This window comes from Dendrobates tinctorius, unplaced genomic scaffold (genome assembly GCF_039654945.1).
Source record: "Dendrobates tinctorius isolate UK_male_01 unplaced genomic scaffold, ASM3965494v1 ptg000060l, whole genome shotgun sequence".
Classification (NCBI taxonomy): domain Eukaryota; kingdom Metazoa; phylum Chordata; class Amphibia; order Anura; family Dendrobatidae; genus Dendrobates; species Dendrobates tinctorius.
In genome coordinates, this window is record NW_027361728.1 from 17,367,452 (window position 1) to 17,392,188 (window position 24,737).

At 42.6% G+C, this 24,737-nt stretch overlaps 1 protein-coding gene across 6 annotated transcripts in view; it reads right to left on the bottom strand.

The window, feature by feature from the left end:
- Positions 1-24,737, bottom strand: part of ATP11B (ATPase phospholipid transporting 11B (putative)) — a 198,816-nt gene that overhangs the window by 19,077 nt on the left and 155,002 nt on the right. For 4 of the 6 annotated variants that reach the window (XM_073578767.1, XM_073578763.1, XM_073578762.1 and 1 more), the window contains exons 25-28: positions 22,755-22,893; positions 9,955-10,020; positions 7,171-7,274; positions 2,750-2,915 (exon numbers count right to left, since the gene is read on the bottom strand). In XM_073578767.1, coding sequence (XP_073434868.1) covers positions 2,750-2,915; positions 7,171-7,274; positions 9,955-10,020; positions 22,755-22,893 — 475 coding nt within the window. Of the gene's footprint in view, positions 1-1,451; positions 1,538-2,749; positions 2,916-7,170; positions 7,275-9,954; positions 10,021-22,754; positions 22,894-24,737 lie in introns of all 6 variants that reach the window. The other 2 variants (XM_073578764.1, XM_073578765.1) reach the window with 1 other exon arrangement.

Below are 24,737 nucleotides of genomic sequence, written 5' to 3' on the forward strand. Positions count from 1 at the left end.
TTTGCTAACTAATCAACAGTATTCCAGCATTATAATTTGTTTCACCCAAGCTCCGTTACATCTATGCATCCCCCCCCAGTGGGGGTCATGTGATCTCCAGTCTTACCCCTAGTCCTAAATATGCCCCTTACGTGCACATCCTTTTATGGCCGGGGTCACACATGCAAGAAACTCGGCCTAGTCTCACATGTTAATACCCGCCACTGCTGCCGGCACTCAGGAGCGGTGCGTGCGGCTGCACAGAAATACACGACGCCGCACGCTCCAATCCCAATGCCGGGTATTAACATGCAAGACTGCCGTATTCCTCGCATGTGTAACCCCGGCCTATGTGTCAGTCTCTGACTCCCTGTGAATGAAGGAATTTCATCATTTCCAATCAAAACCCTGCAGACCGCGCTAAGACCGTCCATGTACTAATTAGCTGCGGAGATCTAAATCTCGCCTGACTCACACCTGACTGTCCGTATTGATAAGTGAATAGTCTAGTGTAATTCTAGGAGACACAGCTTCTCATGGATAAAAGCCAACAGGTAAAGGGACAGCGACACAGGCTGATGCGCTGAGACCTAGTAGCATGCACCAGAGAACAGTAATTGTAGGTCACTGATCTATCACTGGCAACCATTAGATAAAAGCAAAAGCACTTTGCTGCACCTCTCTCCCCTCTACAAAGCCTGGCACATCGTGGGAAATATAAACTGCAATCGTATAAAGGTATCATAACGGCAAAAAGAAAAATGGATCATGAAATAACAGGTGTGCACAAGGCATACATGAAAACCTGTACATTACTATTTAGTAATAGTCTGCGCTGCACTACAAAAAATAAAATTGTGAGATTAATCATATCATGATGGTGTTGGTTCATTTATTGTATTGGTGTACAGAGGCAAAATAACAAACAAGTTCATCCCTCTCAAAATACTACTTTTTTAAAGGGCAATTTAAGGTAATTTAGTCACACATGGTAGATTTCTCACAGCAACACCTAAGTGTGAAAAAACAGTCAAAGTATTTTTTAAAAAAAGAAAATAAAACAAGCAATAAAACTGGTTTACAAGCACATCGTTCTGCCTTTTGCAGCCTGTAATCATCTAGCATGCTCTAAATATAGCAGGAGTTTTAATTGTATGGTCCTCTTTCGACAAGAAGCAGTCAAACCATGCTGAGGGCCGAGGGAAGGAACAAAACAAGAGCTCGGTGGGTCTGTTATCAGAGTGTCATGCTAGGGATGGTAATGCATCACATGCTCTCCTACTGTAGGCGCAGGGACCTGCTAAAATAAAGGAAAAAAAAAAAAGCTAAAAGCGCAGAATGAACAGCTGGCAGCTCTGGCTGCTAACATAATCATACCCATGCCTCACATCATCTAAGTGCTGGTTAGTTGAGCCTCAACATGCAAAAAAAAAAAAAAAAAAGTGGATGAGGAGCCTCCCCTCCTACTCTACCTAATTTTGCTCAGCTGATTCCTTGCCCGTGACAGAGGCTGCAGGGCGATGAATTCGTCACTTAATGTAACTCTGTTGGGATACATCTACAGGTGGACAGAAAAGGTATGTAACACAGCACGTCAATAAGAAAAAAGTCATTTTGAAATATGGAAGAGGAATTGCGTTAAATGTAAAAGTCATCATTACACAGAAAAAAACACAAACACACCAGATACTGCCTACAGGAAATACAATAGCAAGCTTGTCACTCTGTGATCCAATTCAACCCAATGTACCACATAGAGAAACATAAAGGAAGACATTCCCAGGTAATCCAGAGCTTCCAATCAGTTTAAACCTTTCTAAACAGTGTTTCTCTAAGACTTGCAGAAAACGAAAACCAGACCATGTGTGTATACATAGAAAAAGGACACTTGTACACTGAAAAAGTTTATTCTGTTTAACTACCAACACTTATAGGGTTATTATGAACTAAAATTAATGTGATATGAACAAGTAACAGACTGTGAATAAAAATAGGAAACTGATTCAAGGTCATTGCTGGACATTCACAAGCATTTGTATAAGAAGCTGCCATGTGGAGCATTACAGCTTCAGTAGCTAAATGCTGGAGAATAGAGCCCAGCAGTATGCAGCTCTCCCAAGACCTAAAGCTCAAAGTCTATAACTTACTATCAAGCTGCCCAATTATAGTGCAATTACAATATAAAAATAGAGAAGTCAATTTGTAACCGTAACAAACTCAGGCACTTACAAAAGTATATGGTTAATTTTGCAATAGCGGAAAATGCCAACACTTAAGCCTCATTTCCATTTATCCAGTCTTCCTGCTTCTCTTTTTCACGCCTTCAGCCTGATGCAAAAATACTGGGGGGAAAGTGATGTAAAAACTGAATGGCACCTCAGTTATTTGGCTGGACTTTTCAAAGAGTAGGATCTAAAAATGCTCACTGTTGCATTGTTTGGGGATCCAGATCCATATTTCTCAAGTGGAAACTGTTATAAAAAGGCAGATTACAATGGATGCAGTTTTGACATCAGCTGTGATCAGTGGAGGCACAGGAAAACTGATCTTGATAAAACTGATAAGTGGAAACAGGACCTTAAAAATCATTCTAATAATATTTATCCCTATGCAAAATTTCTAGCCATTTTGGTACTGACATTTTTCTTTGTATAATCTCTGTACATGAGATATTGTGGATTCAGATCTGCAATAGAAGTGTTAACACTAACATACATTAATAAAACCTTTCTGAAAAAAATGTCTGATGGCCATGTACAGCTCCCGATACCTGTGCCTTCTCTGTACTTGTAGGATAAAGGTGTCTAAAGATCACGTTCTTTAGGACGTCAAGAAACAAACATGCTGCGGTGATGATGATAATGGCAAACCATGCAGACCCACTAGAAAGCAGCTGGACAAATACAAAGTACATGTCTTGGGTGTGTAAAAATGGCCTGTGGAGAGAAAAAAGGGTACATATTACAGGCTACTATTAAAAACCTAACTTTCTAACATCCAACAAACTGCTGAACTGAAATGCTATGCAAATTTATACAGTGATCCGCAATATATAACGTGATATATGATAGAAGTTACACTACAGAACATTATTAGGTCACAGAGGAACTCACAAACAATAAGGGTGTGTTCCCACGGTCAGTTAACGCTGAGGGATGGGCGCTGCGTACATCTGCAGTGTCCAACCCACAGCGGCCAGATCTTACAGCATAGTTGATGGGATTTCATAAAATCCCAATTCCACTATACATGCTCCGACACCCGCAGCTTACCTGTGGAGATAGACGTGCAGTGCGTCTTTCCAGACAGCAGTATGTCTATTTATCTTGTGGATAACACAAAACTGTTTAGCACAGCTAAAGTGGTGGTGCAACAAGTAGAATCCTAGTCCGTAGTCATATGTATATATAGACTTGGCACACACTGTATATGATTTCCAGTGAAAAGGTAGTTTTTAATATACAGTACATACAGTATAGATGTTTCGGTCACATTGACCTTCATCACAGTACTATGTATTGTACTGCTGTCATTTACATAATGCTCAAAAGAAGAACAGCCAAAAGATATGTGGTCGCCCCGGTAGTAGGGACAGAAAGCACTGCTGTGCAAAGTCGGTCCAGTCAGTGTGCAGCATAGCGGGCAATGACACAGCATCCACCGCGGGTCAGAAGCGCTTCTGACCGGTGGTGAATGCCGTGTCATTGCCCCATATGCTGCACACTGACCGGACCAACTTTGCACAGCAGTGCTTTCTGTACCTACTCCCGGGGCGACCACATATCTTTTGGCTGTTCTTCTTTTGAGCATTATGTAAATGACAGCAGTACAATACATAGTACTGTGATGAAGGTCAATGTGACCGAAACATCTATACTGTATGTACTGTATATTAAAAACTACCTTTTCACTGGAAATCATATACAGTGTGTGCCAAGTCTTTATATATACATATTTAGCTTGTGGAGACGCGAATCTCTGCAAGATAAATTTCACCCATACAATGTATTGGACACGGTGATTCTGCACGGCTCAATGAACACATGCGGAATCACCTGCGTTCAAAAGCCGGCAGCACTTTGGACACAGCGGACACGTGCTGCATCCAAAGCGCTGCCGATTACTGACCGTGCGGACGTAGCCTAAGTGATTGGCTTCTAAGAGCGCACACTATATAGCAACACTTAACCCCTAAGCTATGGTGCTAAGAATGCAGAGTAAAGATGGCTTTCCTAAAAAGGATTCTAAAATGGAAGAATGCGGCAAAGAGTGAAACATTATATTCTAAAAGCTGAACGAACCACGAACACATTGTAAATAGGGGCATAACCCTACAAAACACAACTGATCTAGAAATTGTCTAAAAGATTATTTGGAACACTAAACTTAGTTTTACTACTACTAAAACGTACGGCTAAAATTGAATTACAGTCATATGTTAAAGTTTGGGCACCCCTATTAATGTTAACCTTTTTTCTTTATAACAATTTTGGTTTTTGCAACAGCTATTTCAGTTTCATATATCTAATAACTGATGGACTCAGTTATAATTCTGGATTCAAATGAGGTTTATTGTAATAACAGAAAATGTGCAATCTGCATTTAAACAAAATTTGACCGGTGCAAAAGTATGGGCACCCTTTTCATTTTCTTGATTTGAACACTCCTAACTACTTTTTACAGACTTCCTGAAGCAATAAATTGGTTTTGTAACCTCATTGAGCTTTGAACTTCATAGCCAGGTGTATCAAATCATGAGAAAAGGTATTTAAGGTGGCCACTTGCAAGTAGTTCTCCTATTTGATTCTCCTATGAAGAGTGGCATCATGGGCTCCTCAAAACAACTTTCAAATGATCTGAAAACAAAGATTATTCAACATAGCTTTTCAGGGGAAGGATACAAAAAGTTGTCTCAGAGATTTAACCTGTCAGTTTCCACTGTGAGGAACATAGTAAGGAAATGGAAGAACACAGGCACAGTTCTTGTTAAGCCCAGAAGTGGCAGGCCAAGAAAAATATCAGAAAGGCAGAGAAGAAGAATGGTGAGAACAGTCAAGGACAATCCACAGACCACCTCCAAAGACCTGCAGCATCATCTTGCTGCAGATGGTGTCACTGTGCATCGGTCAACAATACAGCGCACTTTGCACAAGGAGAAGCTGTATGGGAGAGTGAAGCGAAAGAAGCCGTTTCTGCAAGCACGCCCCAAACAGAGTCGCCTGAGGTATGCAAAAGCACATTTGGACAAGCCAGTTACATTTTGGAAGAAGATCCTGTGGACTGATGAAACAAAGATTGAGTTGTTTGGTCATATAAAAAGGCGTTATGCATGGAGGCTAAAATACACAGCATTCCAAGAAAAACACTTGCTACCCACAGTAAAATTTGGTGGAAGTTCCATCATGCTTTGGGGCTGTGTGGCCAATGCCGGCATCGGGAATCTTGTTAAAGTTGAGGGTCACATGGATTCAACTCAGTATCAGCAGATTCTTGACAATAATGTGCAAGAATCAGTGACGAAGTTGAAGTTACGCAGGGGATGGATATTTCAGCAAGACAATGATCCAAAACACCGCTCCAAATCTACTCAGGCATTCATGCAGAGGAACAATTACAATGTTCTGGAATGGCCATCCCAGTCCCCAGACCTGAATATCATTGAACATCTGTGGGATGATTTGAAGCGGGCTGTCCATGCTCGGCGACCATCAAACTTAACTGAACTGGAATTGTTTTGTAAACAGGAATGGTCACAAATACCTTCATCCAGGAACTCATAAATAGCTACAGGAAGCGACTAGAGGCTGTTATTTTTGCAAAAGGAGGATCTACGAAATATTAACGTCACTATTATGTTGAGGCGCCCATACTTTTGCACCGGTCAAATTTTCTTTAAATGCAAATTGCACATTTTCTATTAGTACAATAAACCTCATTTGAATCCAGAAATATAACGGAGTCCATCAGTTATTAGATATATGAAACTGAAATAGCTGTTGCAAAAACCAAAATTGTTATAAAGAAAAAAGGTTAACATTAATAGGGGTGCCCAAACTTTAACATATGACTGTATATGCTAACCATATGTGAACTGTAGTAATTCTATGCTGTCCCCAAGCAAACACTTAGGAGACAGCCATTGAGGTCTGCCACCATGATGTGATACCCCTGCAGATGTAATTTGGTGGTCAGCAGTACTGCACTTGTTTGAGGTCTCATAGACATCAAGTATGGGTGATAAACAGATTACCAGGAACGTGCACAAAATTGGGAGTTTAGTACAACTACAATTTAGTGTACATTCTTGTTTTAGTCATACTACAATGTATATGCTTGAAAGTCCCTTTATGAAATACCTCTATGAGACTTCTAGTCTACAGTGCACAAGGAAAAGTCAGCATTACACAGAGTCCATTCAAGGAATGGCTCGACTGTGTTATTCTGGAGAGGACAGGTCCTCAATTGTGAGACAGTCTTACCAAAACACGAGGGCAGGGAATCCCAATCTATAATCTAAATTTCTACATAGGACATCTAATTCATTTACTAAACCAGAAAACCTTTTTAAGTTAAACAACAGTTTTAATTTTTATTTCATAAATCAATAGTACACATGAAAAATAAGAAACTGTGTAATATATCTTATCAGAGAAATATGCTTCTTTATCTGCCAGAATGTATGTGAGGTAAAATCTGTATTCAGTGAGGACTTTCCCATTAACTGAGAGGGGCTGGCAGTTGCTACTGATAAGAGTCTATGCATACGGGAGGCTACAGGCAGAGCGCCTCCTCTCCATCTACATAGACTTATCATTAGCCACTGCCATCTTCTCTCTCAGTAATGGGAAAGTACTCATTGAATACAGATTTTACCTCACAAAAGAGACATTTGATAATAACTGATACATTCTGGCAGAGAAAGAAGTAGATTTCTCTGATAAGATATATTACACAGTTTCTTATTTTCATGTGTGCTATTGATTTATGAAATAAAGATTAAAACGATGGTTACCCTTTGAATAATGTTTTTTCAGCTACTATTGTCACACTTTGGACCATCAAGTCTGCCTTCTATAGTTGACCTACTGCTTACATTAAATATTTCTAGCAGGATTACTGCACTGTGATATGCCAAAGTAATATGTGTAATAATAAATGTCATTTGCAGTTGAAGGAAGATTCTGCTCTTACCAGATAATTCCACCATAAAACAGTGAAAAGATTAAATAAAATGCAATGGAACCCCAAGTGACAAAATGATTTATCCAGGTCCAGAACTGAGTTTCTAGGGCCATCTGTAAATAAAACAAAAGCAATCTGTTGGCGTTTCCACATTAATATTAGGCTTTCATATAACGAGAAGCTGAGTTGTAAATATTCTGTTTTAACGCTGTTGTTCTTAACAGGGAACTTGTCATGTCCACAGACGCTATTAACCTAAAAGACATGGAGTAAAACTGCAGATTATTAGCGTTTAAATGTTGTCCGGCCAGCTTACTGAAAAAGTGGCTACTGGGTGGAAACTAATTTGACAATTCCCAGGAGCCACTGGTTTTGAGCAAGAGGCTGCTGGACCAGCTTCAGTCACTGCTCACTATACTATGTGCGGTGGCTATAAACACACCTGGCACTCGGACCACTCGCTCTGCAGCGCATCAGTGCAGAGTGAGCTGTCAATTAAAGTGCCAGGATGTCCTTACAGTGACTGCACACAGAATAGTGAGCAGTAACAGGAGCCACACTGGCACACCTCTAATAACTCAAAACCATCAGCTCCTGGGAGGATTAAAATTACACTATGAACCCGTTCTATGCCCGGGTGGCGAGCATTTTTTATTGGTATATGGTCTCCCATACTGGTATGTGCTGCCCCCCTCCTATCCTGGTGTGCATGGCACCTCTCATCCCTATCCTGGTAAGCATGGCACCCTATTCCTCATTCTGGTATGCGTGGTCCCCTCACCCCCCTATCCTGGTATGCATGGTCCTCTCACTCCCATATCCTGATATACATGGTCCTCTCACCCCCCCCCCATCCTGGTATGCATGGTCCTCTCACCCCCCCCATCCTGGTATGCATGGTCCTCTCACCCCCCAATCCTGGTATGCATGGTCCCCGCACCCCCCCATCCTGGTATGCATGGTCCTCTCACTCCCGTATCCTGGTATACATGGTCCTCTCACCCCCCCATCCTGGTATGTATTGTCCTCTCATCCCCCCTATCCTGGTATGCATGGTCTTCTTACCCCCCCAATCCTGGTATGCATGGTCTCCTCACTCCCCTTTCGTGGTATGCATTGTCCCCTCACTCCACTTTCGTGGTATGCATGGTCCCCTCACCATCCTTTCGTGGTATGCATGGTCCCCTCACTCCCCTTTCGTGGTATGCATGGTCCCCTCACTCCCCTTTCGTGGTATGCATGGTCCCCTCACTCCCCTTTCGTGGTATGCATGGTCCCCTCACTCCCCTTTCGTGGTATGCATGGTCCCCTCACTCCCCTTTCGTGGTATGCATGGTCCTCTCACTCCCCTTTGCATGGTCCCCTCACTCCCCTTTCGTGGTATGCATGGTCCCCTCACTCCCCTTTCGTGGTATGCATGGTCCCCTCACTCCCCTTTCGTGGTATGCATGGTCCTCTCACTCCCCTTTCGTGGTATGCATGGACCCCTCACTCACCTATCCTGGTATGTGTGGTCCCCTCAACCCCCTATCCTGATGTGTGTGGTCCCCTCACCCCCCTATCCTGGTATGCGTGGTCCCTTCGCCCCCCCTTTCTTGGTATGCATGGTCCCCTCACCCCCCTATCCTGGTATGTGTGGTTCCCTCACCCCCCTATCCTGGTATGTGTGGTCCCCTCACCCCCCTATCCTGGTATGCGTGGCCCCCCTCACCCCCCTATCCTGGTATGCGTGGCCCCCCTCACCCCCCTATCCTGGTATGCGTGGTCCCCTCACCCCCCTATCCTGGTATGCATGGTCCCCTTACCCCCCTATCCTGGTATGCATGGTCCCCTCAACCCCCCTATCATGGTATGCGTGGTCCCCTCAACCCCCCTATCATGGTATGTGTGGTCCCCTCAACCCCCCTATCCTGGTATGCATCGTACCCTCACCCCCTGTCCTGGTATGCATGGTCCTCTCACCCCCCTTTCCTGGTATGTGTGGTCCCCTCACCCCCCTATCCTGGTATGTGTGGTCCCCTCACCCCCCCCCCTTTCCTGGTATGCATGGTCCTCTCACCCCCCTTTTCTGGTATGCGTGGTCCTCAAATCCCCCCTTTCCTGGTATGCGTGGACCCCTCTCTCCCCCTTTCCTGGTATGCATGGTCCCCCTCACCCCTATTAAACTGCACACATACAAAAAAACATTTGCATGAGAATATAAAACACAGCATAAAAATACATCAAAATATATTTATGGATTTCTCTAAATATTTGGTTAGTGATAATTGAAATGCTTCTTATGTATACCGTATATATCTTATGCTGTGTTTTATATTCTCATGCAGATGTAGGCTTGACAAAGGCTTAGATTAGCCAAAACGTTGCAAGTGTCTGAATGTTCAAGAATATTTTTTTTTACAGGGTTGTGTTTTATGTGCCCTGATTTTCTTTTGTAAAAGCCTCTGCCTGACATTTTGTGAGAAAAAAAATAATAAAAACAATTTTGAGTGCCGAAGTTTTTCTGACTTTTCTGGACTAATTTTCTTCTGAGCACCAATTTCATAAGGAATTTCTAGAGTGAGCACCCCGTAATCCTTTGGAGTACAGATAAAACACATGTAGACTGCAAAAAAAAAAAAGAACCCAAACAACTAATTTGTATATCCTCAGCTTCAGTTTGAATGGTCAACATAAGTATATTATAAGTAAAGGATTTTCAATGTTACTCAGCATTTTATGAAGATTTCAACTTTGAAATTTAATTCAGTGGGGTCGGTCATAGAAAAAAAAAGTACAGTTTGTGAAGCTCACCTTCATTGTAACTGTTAAAACCATAACTGTAAACACCAAAGTGCCAAACGTCCAGTTTCCAAACATCTAAATAGGAAAGTAACATAGTATTACATTAGTATTCACGCATTATGCAAATAACTCATTGACCAAATTCTTTTAATGGGAATCAGTTATGTCATTTGTAGCATCTACACTGTCCTCAGTGCGTTGTTAGTGATGCAATGTGCACCACTAACATGTTTTTTCCATTAAAAATGGTGCTGAAATCTTGTGCAGAAAACACTTTATATAGTTAGATCGTACCTGCTCATTTAGTCATAGGAGTGCGCTTAATTTTGTTCAGTCACTGTTGTCGCCGACTACGAAATATGAACCATGTTAGCGGGGTTGCACCTACGTCATTTGAATCCGCTTTGAAATCCTGCGTTTGCGCAGTGTCGATCGGGGAGCCGCGCTTGCGCCGTGACAAGTGGCTCCAGTTTCACAGAATCAGTGAAGCTGTGTACTACATGCAGCTTCATTGTGTATGTGCGGGAGGCCGCTCGTCACGGCGCATGCACGGTTCATCGATCGACACTGCGTAAGCGTGGCTCCATGATACACAATGCGGAAGCACGAAATTTCAACACGGAGTCACGTGATTTCTGCGCAACCCCGTGAACATCATTCAAATTCCGTGACAACAGTGACTAAACTAAATGAAGCACAGCCTATCACTAAATGAGCAGGTACAATTTAACTATACAAAGTGCTTTATGCACATCATTGCAGCGCTGTTTTTAATGAAAAAAAAGTGTTAATGATGCAACTTGCATAACTAACAACGAACTGTGGACAGTTTAGATGTTAAAAATGATAAGACAGGTTCCTTTTAAGTATTTAAATGAGGGTTGCCCACTACTGGCACAAGCCCTTCTTGAACTACAGTGGGGGGGGAATAAGTATTTGATCCCTTGCTGATTTTGTAAGTTTTCCCAATGACAAATGAACAATTTTATAAAATCTATAATTTAAAGGGTATGTTAATTTTAACATTGAGAGATAGAATATCAAAAATAAAATCCAGAAAATCACATTGTATAAATTATATAAATTTGCATTTTGCAGTGAGAAATAAGAATTTGATTCCCTACCAACCATTAAGGCCTCTTTCACACATCAGGTTTTCGCCGTCAGGCGCGATCCGGCGCTTTTAATAAAAAACGGATCCGGCGAAATGCAATGCCGGATCCGGTTTCCCCCCCATCGACTTGCATTTGCGCCGGATGGCCATGCGTTTCATCCGGTTTTCGCCGGATCCGGCAATGTGTCGCAATCCGGCGTCTGGAAAAAACGGCTACTGTAACGTTTTTTGTTTCCGGCGAAAAAGCCGGACACGCCGGATCCGGCGCGTCCGGCTTTTTCACACAATGAAAGCCTATGAGCTCCTGGCCATAACCCTTCCATTTGACCAGGTACTGGAGTCTCTGTCTAGCCATACGAGAATCCAATATTTTCTCAACCTCATACTCCAAATTACCTTTAACCAATACAGGGTCAGGAGGCGCCGCCATGGGAACTACTGGCTCTACAAACTTCTTCAACTAGGATTTATGGAACACGTTCTGAATCTTAAACGTAACTGGAAGAGCCAAACGGAAAGAAAAGGGATTAATGATTTCCAAAATCTTATAAGGTCCAATGAATCTTGGCTTGAATTTTGGAGACACAACCTTCATAGGAATATTCTTTGAAGACAACCAAAACATATCACCCACTTTAAACCGGGGACCAATGGTCCTATGCCAGTTGGAAAACCGGAGGGCTTTTTCCTGAGAGTGGGACAACTTATCCACCCCTTGGTCCCGAAAGATTGGTTCGCGCTTTTCACCGGGCCCATCCTGACCGGCCTGGTGGCGTGGATGAGAGTTCGGTGACCCCTCCTCAAGGGGGGGGGGGGGGGTACTGTTCTGAATTCTCTTTCTAGCTTCCCTCTGGTGATTACTGAAGATAGTGGAGATGGTCAGATTGAGAGTTCTCTTTCTGGGCTCCCTCTGGTGGTTACTGGAGGTAGTGGAGCTGATCTGATTGACAGAGGCTTGCCACCTGATAATGAGGAAGACGACTGGAGATCTGGGGTTTCTGATTGGGATTTAAGACAGCCGACTCCCTCTATCCCTGCTGGTGATTTTCTTCCTGTGCCTCTTGAGGTCTGATGTCTCCTGCTCTTTCCCTGCATGTTCAGCTAAGTGGTTCATTTGCTATTCTGTTTGCATTTGATCTGGTTTTGTCTATCTCTGCTTTGTGCGGGTCAGCTAGCGCCGGCTGGGGCTGTGCTGAATCACTGCCCATATGTTACTGCACATGCTAGTTTGTTTTGTCCCCTTTTATATTGGTCATTTTGCTTTGCTTTCAGAACATACCAGAGTGCTGATATAGTGGGGGCGAAGTCGTTCGACTTCAGTGTTTTTGAGCATCAGACGTGTAGGACTTTTCACAGGTTTTTTGCGTGATTGCAGACAGTCTTTCCTTTCCTGTCCTGTCTAGTCAGTGTGGGCCCCATCGTTTGCTCAGTCTATTTTTCTGCCTGCATTTGTGTTTTCATCTTGTCTCACCGACAATATATGTTTAGGTGCTATCTATTCCTTTGAGGTCTGCTCCGGGGCAGTTTAGATTTCCTCTTTCTTGCTTTAGGCTTAGTTAAGCTCTCCGGCTGTGCTGAGGCGTCTAGGATCATCGTAGGTACGCTCCACGGCTACTGCTAGTTGTGTGGACAGGATCATGGGTCTGCATCTGCTTAGTTACCAACCTCTGTGGCTTAGCCTGGCCTGCTATCCTCCTCGGTGACCCATTCATAACAGAATTGGCTACAAAATCATACTTAAGGTGCTGGGTGAGAAGGAGACAACTGTTGGTGCAATATTAAGAAAACGGAAGAAATACAAAATGACTGTCAATCGACATCGATCTGGGGCACCATGCAAAATCTCACCTCGTGGGGTATCCTTGATCATGAGGAAGATGAGAGATCAGCCTAAAACTACATGGGGGGGGATCTTGTTAATAATCTCAAGGCAGCTGGGACCACAGTTGCCAAAAAACCATTGGTAACACATTACACTGTAAAAGTTTAAAATCCTGCAGTGCCTGCACAGTCCCCCTCCTCAAGAAGGCACATGTGCAGGCCCATCTGAAGTTTGACAATGAACACATGGATAGTTCTGTGAGTGATTGGGAGAAGGTGCTGTGGTCAGATGAGACAAAAATTGAGATCTTTGGCATTAACTCAATTCGCCATGTTTGGCGGAATAGAAATCTTGCCTATGACCCAAAGAACACTGTCCCCACTGTCAAGCATGGAGGTGGAAAAATTATGTTTTGGGGGTGTTTCTCTGCTAAGGGCACAGGACTACTTCACCGCATCAATGGGAGAATGGATGGAGCCATGTACCATAAAATCCTGAGTGACAACCTCCTTCCCGCCGCCAGGACATTAAAAATGGGTCGTGGCTGGGTCTTCCAGCAAGACAATGACCCAAAACATACAGTCAAGGCAACAAAGGAGTGCCTCAAAAAGAAGCACATTAAGGTCATGGAGTGGCCTAGCCAGTCTCCAGACCTTAATCCCATAGACAACTTATGGAGGGAGTTGAAGCTCCGAGTTGACAAGCAACAGCCTCAAAATCTTAATGATTTAGAGATGATCTGCAAAGAGGAGTGGACCAAAATTCCTCCTGACATGTGCGCAAACCTCATTATTAACTACAAAAAACATCCAACTGCTGTGCTTGCCAACAAGGGTTTTGCCACCAAGTATTAAGTATTGTTTGCCAGAGGGATCAAATACTTATTTCTCACTGCAAAATGCAAATAAATTTATATAACTTATACAACTTAATTTTCTGGATTTTATTAATGATATTCTCTCTCTCAAAGTTACAATTAACCCATTCACGACCCAGCCTATTTTGACCTTAATGACCTGGCCATTTTTTGCAATTCTGACCAGTGTCCCTTTATGAGGTAATAACTCAGGAACGTTTCAATGGATCCTAGAGATTCTGATTGTTTTTTCGTGACATATTGGGTTTCATGTTAGTGGTAAATGTAAGTCGAAAATTTTTGAGTTTATTTGTAAAAAAAAATTGAAAATTTGGTGAAAATGTTGAAAATTTCGCAATTTTGAATTTTTATTGTTAAACCAGAGAGTTATGTGACACAAAATAGTTAATACATAATATTTTCCACATGTCTACTTTACATATGCACAATTTTGGAAACAAAATTTTTTTTTGTTAGGAAGTTATAAGGGTTAAAAGTTGACCAGCGATTTCTCATTTTCACAACAAAATTTACAAAACCATTTTTTTTTTAGGGACCACCTCACATTTGAAGTCACTTTGAGGGGTCTATATGGCAGAAAATACCCAAAAGTGACACCATTCTAGAAACTGCACCAATCAAGCTACTCAAAACTACATTCAAGGAGATTATTAACCCTTCAGGTGCTTCACAGGAACTAAAGCAACGTGGAAGGAAAAAATGGATATTTTAATTGTTCCAACAAAAATGTTCTTTTAGCATCAATTTTTTTCATTTTCACATGGGCAACAGGATAAAATGGATCCTAAAATTTGTTGAGCAATTCTCCTGAGTACACAGATACCTCATATGTGGTCATAAACTACCGTTTGGGCGCACGGCAGGGCTCGGAAGGGAAGGAGCGCCATATGACTTTTTGAATGGAAAATTAGCTCCAATCGTAGGCGGACACCTTGTCGCGTTTGGAGAGCCCGTGTGCCTAAAATTTGGAGCTCCCCCACAAGTGACCCCATTTTGGAAACTAGACCCCCCAAGGAACTTACCTATATGCATAGTGAGAAAAAGTACTTTTTTTTTTTTTTTTTCAGAAAAATTTTCTTTTAGCCTCAATTTTTTCATTTTCACATGGGCAACAGGATAAAATGGATCCTAAAATTTGTTGGGCAATTTCTCCTGACTACACCAATACCTCATATGTGGTCATAAACCACTGTTTGGGCGCATGGCAGGGCTCGAAAGGGAAGAAGCGCCATTTCACTTTTTGAATGGAAAAGTAGCTCCAATCATTAGGGGACACCATGTCGCGTATGGAGAGCCCCTGTGTGCCTAAACATTGGAGCTCCCCCACAAGTGACCCCATTTTGGAAACTAGACCCCCCAAAGGAACTTATCTAGATGTGTGGTGAGCACTTTGAACCCCCATGCGCTTCACAGATGCTTATAATACAGAACCGTGAAAGTAAAAAATATTTTTTTTTTCCACAAAAATAATTTTTTAGCCCTCAATTTTTTATTTTCCCAAGGGTAACAGGAGAAATTAGAATACCCAAGGTTGTTGTGCAATTTTTCCTGAGTACGCTGATGGCCCATATGTTGCGGTAAACCACTGTTTGAGCACACGACAGAGCTCGGAAGGGAGGAAGCACCGTTTGACTTTTTGAACGCAAAATTGGCTGGAACCAATGGTGGCGCCATGTCGCGTTTGGAGACCCCCTGATGTACCTAACCAGTGGAAACCCCTCAATTCTAACTCCAACCCTAACCCCAACAAACCCCTAACCCTAATCCCAACACACCCCTAACCACAACCCTACCCCAACCATAACCACAAGCCTATCCCTAATCCCAACCCTAATTCGGTTTGAAGATGGCGGCGCCCATGGGGGAAGATGGAGGGACACCGGGACATGAGGGGCACCAAGGGGTTAGCAGAAGAGGAAAGGTGAGCAAATACTGACAGCGGCGGCGGATCGCCGTCGTCAGCTCGCCCACATCAGTCGTGTGTGTGTGTGTGTGTGTGTGTGTGTGGGGGGGCAGATCGCGGTCTCCAGCCATGGCCGTTGATATTGCAGCATTGACCATGGCTGGATTATAACATTTTACCAAGTTTCATTGGTGAAATATTACAATTGTTCTGATTTGGCTGTCTCACTTTCAACAGCCAATCAGAGCGATCGTATCCACGGGGGGGGGCGGGCAAAGCCACCCCCTGGAGTGAAGTACAAGTCCTCCTGTATCTGCGGGTCAGGTGACCTTTCAGTGACACCGGTCACCCGACCCGCAGGTACGCGATCCCGCCATGAGGCATATGCTGCGTCAAAGGTCGGAATGGAACAGGTTTTCATGAGGCATACACTGTGTCACAGGTCAGGAAGGGGTTAACCTACCCTTAAAATGATAGACTGTTCATGTCTTTGTCAGTGGGGAAACTTACAAAATCAGTAAGGGACCAAATACTTATTTCCCCCACTGTAAATGTTTGGTTCCAATAAAATGAAAAAAGCCGATACTCTCCTCCCGTGCCGTCGCTGTTCAAGCGGCACCCAATAAGCGCAGGCGTCACTGTTCACGCCTTCTGTCGCATTGAACATGAGAAAGCCCGAACTTTCTCTTCATGCTCAATTCGACAGAAGCATTGATTGGGGTCCGGGCTCACGTGTCACAACAACCGCACGGGAACCATGGGGAGAGCGAGTGCTGACACCGCTGTAACGACACCAGCACAGGAGGAGAGTATAGCTTAATTTGACCGGTGTTTAAGGATAAAACAAACATATCTAGTTACAATCTAGCTCTCTCACATCACTTGTTACTTTATCTATTACAATTACCGTATATACTCGTGTGTAAGCCGAGATTTTCAGCCCATTTTTTGGGCTGAAAGTCCCCCCCCCCTCCCCTCGGCTTATACACGGGTCATATACCTGGGGGTCGGCGGGGGTGTGGGAGTGTCAGAGATCATACTTACCTGTCCTGCGGCGGTTTCTGCAGCCTCGCTTCTTCACCGTCTCCCTTCCTCTCTTCAGCGGTCACGTGGTACCGCTCATTACACTCATGAATATGTGCATATTCATGAGTGTAATGAGCGGTACCACGTGACGGCTGAAGTCAGGAAGGGAGACAGTGGAGAAGCGAGGCTGCATAGACCGCAGCAGGACAGGTAAGTATAGCGATATTCACCTGTCCCCCGGTCCATCGCTGCTCACCGCTGTCTCTGCTGCATCCTGTGTCAGTGACGTTTAGGCAGCAGGGGGCGCGGTGACGTGGTTAGTGCGCGCCGCCCCTCTGCTGGCTGAACAGTCACTGACACAAGAAGCGGCAGACAGTGGCAATGGACCCAGGAGAGGTGAGTATGGCTTTTTATTTTTTGCAGCTTATGAGGGCATAGTCTATGGGGCAGCATATTGGGGGCATAGTCTATGGGGCAGCATATTGGGGGCATAAACTATGGAGAGGCATATGGTGGCATAGTCTATGGAGCGGCATATGGTGGCATAGTCTATGGAGCGGCATATTGGGGCATAGTCTATGGAGCGGCATATGGGGGCATAGTCTATGGAGCGGCATATGGGGGCATAGTCTATGGAGCGGCATATGGGGGCATAGTCTATGGAGCGGCATATGGGGGCATAGTCTATGGAGCGGCATATGGGGGCATAGTCTATGGAGCGGCATATGGGGGCATAGTCTATGGAGCGGCATATGGGGGCATAGTCTATGGAGCGGCATATGGGGGCATAGTCTATGGAGCAGCATATGGGGGCATAGTCTATGGAGCAGCATATGGGGGCATAGTCTATGGAGCAGCATATGGGGCCATAGTCTATGGAGCAGCATATGGGGGCATATTCTATGGAGCAGCATATGGGGGCATATTCTATGGAGCAGCATATGGGGGCATAATAAACTATGGAGAAGCATATGGGGGCATAATAAACTATGGAGAAGCATATGGGGGAATAGTCTATGGAGAAGCCTATGGGGGCATAATCTATGGAGCAGCATATGGGGCATAGTCTATGGAGCAGCATATGGGGGCATAGTCTATGGAGCAGCATATGGGGGCATAGTCTATGGAGCAGCATATGGGGGCATAGTCTATGGAGCAGCATATGGGGGCATAATCTATGGATTCCACCCTCGGCTTATAGACGAGTCAATAAGTTTTCCCAATTTTTTGTGGCAAAATTGAGGGGGTCGGCTTATACACGAGTATATACGGTATTGAAATTGCAACAAAGAACAAGTAGTGGAATTATGAAAATCACAGAATCGAAAGAAATGTCAGTGATCTTCAAATGATAACAAAATGGAAGCAAAACAGAACCAACTGCACTTACAAGTCTTGGATGCTATAAGTAAGGTTATTACTGGTTGTGTGAGGAATGTTCTGCCACACTGAATGCACTTGGGCAAATCATTAAGATCTGCTGCTAGCATCTCCCTTTGTAATTGCAACCACTGACATCCCAAATATGCTCGATGGGAGACAAGTTCGGAGATGCTGCATGCCATGGTGGCATGTTTAGGCCATGCAGACTGATGACAACATAAGTGCAACATACGGTCTGGCATTACGTTGATTAACGGCTTCTGGGACACTTTGGAGAAGTCACTGTACCAATGGTGGTTCCATCACCAAATAAATGCAACGTTGAGCTGTTGGTGTATCTGGCATGAAGACTAATGAGTTCTGGCTACAGTAAATCGTGCCACTCTACATCATAATCCCAAGATTAAGAAAGGTGAGACGTTGCCCACATGGTCTCCAAATGGAGACCGGAGTCTGGAATCGAGCATGGAGTCCATCTTTTGTCTTGGGCACAATGACAACTGCAGATTGGTCTGGAGAACACGTTGGCAAACCCAAGTAGATTACTCCATGAGGGAATGTCAACTAGTCTTCATTCGAGGAGTTTAACGCGCAACTGATCCATGTAACCTTGTCAAACGAAATCCGAGTTATCTACATCATAGTACTCTAAATGTTAGAAGTTTATAGCAGGTATCCAGCACTTAAAGAAAAAAAAGGCATGCAGTTGCTAACAGAGGCAACTACCTGCCAAGCTGATTGATAGCCTACTCTCCGATGCCTAATTGGGAGAAGCTGGCAGTCAATAAGCATGACACCAGTAGTCCAGACCTGTCAACAGGAAGAGAAACAGCTGCTCTGTTGGTAGGGAGTAGATGAATCTCAGGCAGGAGTGATCAACGACCGGCTCCGGTTACAGCATACAGTAGTTTTTTTTTTGTTTTAAGTCCTGGATACCCTCTTTAAAAAAAATAACGGTTGCTTTTCTTTTTTTTCCCCGTAAATGAATAGTACACATGAAACTTTGCAATATATTACATCAGAGAAATCTGCTTTTCTCTCTTCTTGGATAGTTCATTCATTCTCAATTGTTGGGCAAAATCTGTTTCCAGTGAATACAGACTCTCCCATTACTGAGATAGGAGATGTCAATTGGTTATCAAAGTTCTATGGAGAACTTCAACTGTGGCTTCAGGAGAACTAGCAGCAGAATGTCTGTATCTGCTTCTAGCTGCTGCTCGCTTTTCATCTAGAACTGTATGAGCTCCAACTGCCATCTCCTGTCTCTGCAATGTACAAGCCTGTCTTCATGGAATACAGATATTACAAATGTTACCAGTATATTCATAGTGAAGAATCAGTCTTGAAGGAGAAAGAAGCAGATTTCTCTGATGAGATATTACAAAGTTGCTATGTGTACTATTGATTTATGAGAAAAAAAATTAAAGTGACGGTTACACTAATGCAACATGAAAAACTTTTCAGTTTGGAAAATATACCGTACTGGGGCACAAAATTGCAATACGAGAATGTCAGAAGGGTCGATGACCAGTGCTAAAAGGAGTGACCACCCGATGCAAATAGCAATTAATGATATATAACACTATTACTGCTAAGCTATTCCTCCTACAATGATACTCTTACCAGTTGCCTGTTAGGCTTCAGTATCTGATGACATGCATAGAATGGAAAGGAGGAAAAAGGAAGAGAAGTAGAGCCAAGAGGTAAAGCAAGAGAACAGCATAGAGGTGAACAATTGAGTGGAGGCTCTATAGTTGCATGTTTAAGCTGAAATTGTCACGTTCCAGGCGCTGACATTCACTCGAGAAGTTATTACATCTTTCCAGAACAAAGCAATATCACAGAATACCAAATGGCTAATGCTTAAATGCCTACCTTTGTAAACGCTATTTGCTAAATTATTTTTTTTTTTTTGCAATATACAACTTTGCAAAGAGCCTTGATTAAAAATACCTATCAACTGTCGTCTACAACTCCCACACAGACCTGGGGTGTTCCACGGTAACTACAAACGCCACAATGAGAAGTCTGCCTCACTTTCCTCCTCTGTAGGTAAGCCAGGAGCTATGGGTTAGGGCCTTAGACTGTAACAACTGCTGATTGACAATGTGACATGTCAACAGGCGCACACTAAACTTCCATTTTCATGTGGCAATTATAGCGATTGTGCAAGATGCATGGATAGGAATAGTTTGTCCATATACTTTGCATTACAATCGGCAGCACACTCGTTGCTTACAAGGTGGGTTGTGCTACCAACAAAATGATAATTTTTATGACCACATGAAAGATGAGATCAACGACAAATGTGCTATGATCACTGGAAACAAAGTTCCAATGAAAGTTTGTCCAGCTGATAACCGGCCTATGCATAAGGGCCTTTAGATGCAGAAGAGTAACAGACCTGCAGCCTCAAATTATAAGGCAGCTGTGACAATAAGTGCAAGCATATTTTATAAAGACATTTACAAAGTAACCTACATCAGAGGAATAAAACTTGCTTGAAACAAGTATATTTGCTTTGGACTTTTACAAGAATTGGTACAACAGTTCTCTGATGTCTTTGTTTAGGATTGCAACTCATCCCTATTCCAGTAAAAGGAGCGGAGCTGCAATACTAAACAAAGGAAAGCGGCGCTGTTTCTGGTGGAAAATAAAAGACCATCTTATCCAATCTTGGACAACTACATACATGTTGCGTCTATATTCATATTGCACCAGGAGTGAAAACCACGCAAACTTGTTGTCACGGTCCAATTCTTGGATCCGTGTCAGAGTCTGGGTTCCCTCATGAAAACCTTTATTTTCAGGCTTCTGGGGGCTTGATATGGGTTTTTGCCCCCGGTGGCCACAAGTGTCATTACATCTGATACTTTCTTTAGTTTGCCTTTTGCCCCCGATAGTCACTGGGGTTATAGCAGCTTTTGGCCCCTGATCATTTGACCATTGCCTTTTCCTATATAGGGTCACATGGTCTATGAGCAGGTGTTGGTAATAGCAGCACTTTCCTTTTGGAGGCGAACCACAGTGAAGTGAGCAGCGGGCTCTGAGGTGAAGAGCCACTGCTGAAACTGTTGTGAACTCTGACTGCCCGATGCCCGCAGCAGTTAGATGGCAGCTGGCTCTTAGGTATTGAGCCACTGCGAAAAGTTTATCCGGTGATTCACTCTGCTGCCTGATGACTGCAGCAGAGCAAGGTAAGCGTTTTGGTGTTTTTCCCTTTTTCCTTTGGGTGTTGTGCAGTACACTTTATTCCCTGTCTCACCTCCTGGGGAGGGGGTTGGTGGTTTAGCTCAGGGCTAAACAGGAGATAGGGACAGGTCGGGGACTTGGGCCTCACTACCTTTAAGTGTACCCCCAAGTTATGGAAAGTCGGGGCAACTCCTTAGCTTGAGGGGCAGTTCAGGGGTCCCAGTTCCACATCACCTATCTACCCCCCCAGTGCCCCGTGACACTTGTTTTGTTGTGATAACAGAAAAAAAAACATGGTGCACGTGAAAAAAATAGAGAAAACCTCCCACTGACTACAATTAGCGGTGCTTCCCATGAGAAGACAATGGTGTAGAAAACCAGGTGGAATATAACTAAATGTCGCTATCCACGGTCTTGACATTTTTAATCCTCTAATTTATACAGATCTTAAAGAGGATATTTAACCGGAGTTTATAATGTAAACTAAGTACCTTCTCCAATTGCTGATTCTGGAACAGTTTTTCTTTTTTTCTGTGCCCCTCTGTTTCAAAGTTATGCCCCGAATGATAAAGATAAAAATTGTACCTTCAACCAACTAGGAGTGAACCACAGAACTTCTGTCAAAAGAGAAAACTGGCCACAAAGAAGTTCTGTGGTGTATGTGCTGTTTGCTAAAGGCAAAGTTTGCATTGTTATTACCAGGAAATAAAACTCTGGAATGGAGAGGCACAGGGAAAAAAATAATTGTTCCAGAATCAGTGAAGAATAAGCGAGGAAGGCGGAAGTGCTCAGTGTAAATTAAAAAGTCCAGTGAAAGGTCCTCTTTAAATAGGTTGTCTATTGGCAAACAAATGATCGTTGGAAATATCCATCAAGGGACAGATGTGAAACCCTGTATGAATTTATGTGCACACTTAGACAAGTCTAAGGTATGAAATGTAGTCTTAACAAAAAAAAAAAAAAAAAAAAATTTTGATCCAGAAAACAGTCAACTTGTCTTAGCGGCATAAAACCACTACATTACTAAGTGCTTGATGGCTTTCATAAATACAGCTACAGTTGGGAGCAGCGAGGTACGCCAAACCCTACCACTCATCAAAAAGACCACACTGGATCCGAACAAGGATTGATCTCTCAAAACAATATAGGTGCTGTGTTCGCAACACCAGTAGGCGAGTAAAAGCACTTCCCAAAATACGATCACCTACAATGTGATCGGGTGCTTGGCCTATGTAGCTCCATTTTCAATTTTTTTTATTCAGAACACGCTGTAGTAAATCACCAAAATTTAATTTCATCAGCGTATCTAACTGCTTATTCCATTAGTTCGTCAAATGTTTGTTATTAAAAATACTACCTTTCTTTTTGTTCTATCAAAAACCTCACATGTGAGAGCTTACAAATAATGTTTTGGTCTTAATCCAGTTATTCAAACACACTTTAATAGGTAATAATAATAATAATAATAACTATTCACAATCTAAACACGTACCTGACCATTTCCAAGGAGAGATGTATCTTCTCCCATAAGAAAGTATGACCCAAAAAAGAAAATAAAGGCATGCCCAACGCCTAGAAAGGTCCAGTAAAGGAACGGTTTAAAACCGAGAAGGGCATTTTTGCTAATGTCTCTGTAAAAATAATGAAAATATGCATTACAAACAAGACTTATCAAGATTTATCACATCATTAACAAGATTTATCACATCATCAATGCCACTATCATCTAATAAATGTATTACACCCTTTATCAAATAAAATATTTCAATATTTGTCTTTTTTTACCTACTGATGCTCTCCACAAGTATCTTATCCTTTGTAATGATGACATTGCTCTGTGTTCGCACTTGTAACATTACATGAAGTATCATCTATAGCCAGCTGTTTGAGTCTTCACTGTGGACCTTATTTTTTATTCTTTAATTTTTTTACTCTCAGTCTCTATGTACTTTGGATTTTATTTGTTAAATAAATTATTTTTGAAATTACTTGTGGGGTTTTTGACATGTGTTTGTAGGATTTAGACATTTTTGGGAGTCTTCTACATGTACAGGAGCATCTCACAAAATTAGAATATCATCAAAATGTTAATTTATTTCAGTTCTTCTATAAAAATAAAGTGAATCTCATATATTATATAGAGTCATTACAAACAGAGCGATCTGTTTGTTTATTTCTGATAATGTTGATGATTATGGCTTACAGCCAATGAAAACCCAAAAGTCGTTATCTCCGTAAATTAGAATACTTTATAAGGCAGCTTAAAAAAATGATTTTAAAAATCCGAAATGTTGGCTTACTGAAATGTGGGCGGCACGGTGTCTCAGTGGATAGCCTTGCAGCGCTGGGGGTCCTGGGTTCAAATCCCACTAAGGACATCATCTGCAAGGAGTTTGTATGTTCTCCCCATGTTTGCGTGGGTTTCCTCCCACACTCCAAAGACATACTGATAGGGAATCTAGATTGAGAGCCCCATCGGGGACAGTGATGATAATGTGTGCAAAACTGTAAAGTGCTGCGGAATATGTTAGCGCTATATAAAAATAAAGATTATTATGTATGTTCAGTAAATGCACTCAATACTTTGTCAGGGCTCCTTTGGCATCAATTACTACAATGCTTGTCTGCATTGTGGGGTCTGGTGTCTCATCTTCCTCTTCACAATACCTCATAGATTCTCTATGGGATTAAGCAGATGACATGGCTTCCGAAACCATCACTGATTGTGGATGCTTCACCCTAGACCTTGGAAATCAAGGTGCCAGAGTCTGGAGGGAGAGTGGAGAGGCACACAATCCAAGCTGCTTGAGGTCTAGTGTGAAGTTTTCACTGGCTGTAAGCCAATAATCATCACACTCTGTAATGACTATAATATATGACTTTCACTTTTTGTATTGAAGAACTGAAATAAATTACCTTTTTGATCATATTCTAAATTTTGTGAGATGCACCTGCATTTTCGGGATTTGTAGAGAGCTAGGATTAATTTGTGTTTGGTCTAAATTGTGGACATTTTCAATTAAGATGTAAAATAGTATTCTTCTGCCAAGCATGTGAAAAACACTACACATGCATTGGATGATACTTATTAATATAGGCTATTTCTTACATAATGCGATCATTAATGAAGTTTCCATTTCTTAGAGTTATTTTTTAGCCAATTTGGCCTTAGTTGCATCATATTAGTAAATGGCATGCCTTTAAATTGTGAAGATCACAACTCCTTTTTTGCTTGACTAGAATTTGTCTTGCTATTTTGGGGGCTTATTACTCAAAACAAAGGCTGAAATTTGTTTTTGATGTTTAGTCTTAGGCCTGTTTCACACATCAGTTTTTTCTGTCAGATGTAATCCGCCAAAATGGCAGAGAGAGAGAGCAAAATGGCGGATCCGTTTTTTTTTTTTTTGCAAAACGGCGGATTTTGACTGATGGTAACATACGGATGTGTGAAACAGGCCTTACAATTTTTTCGGGA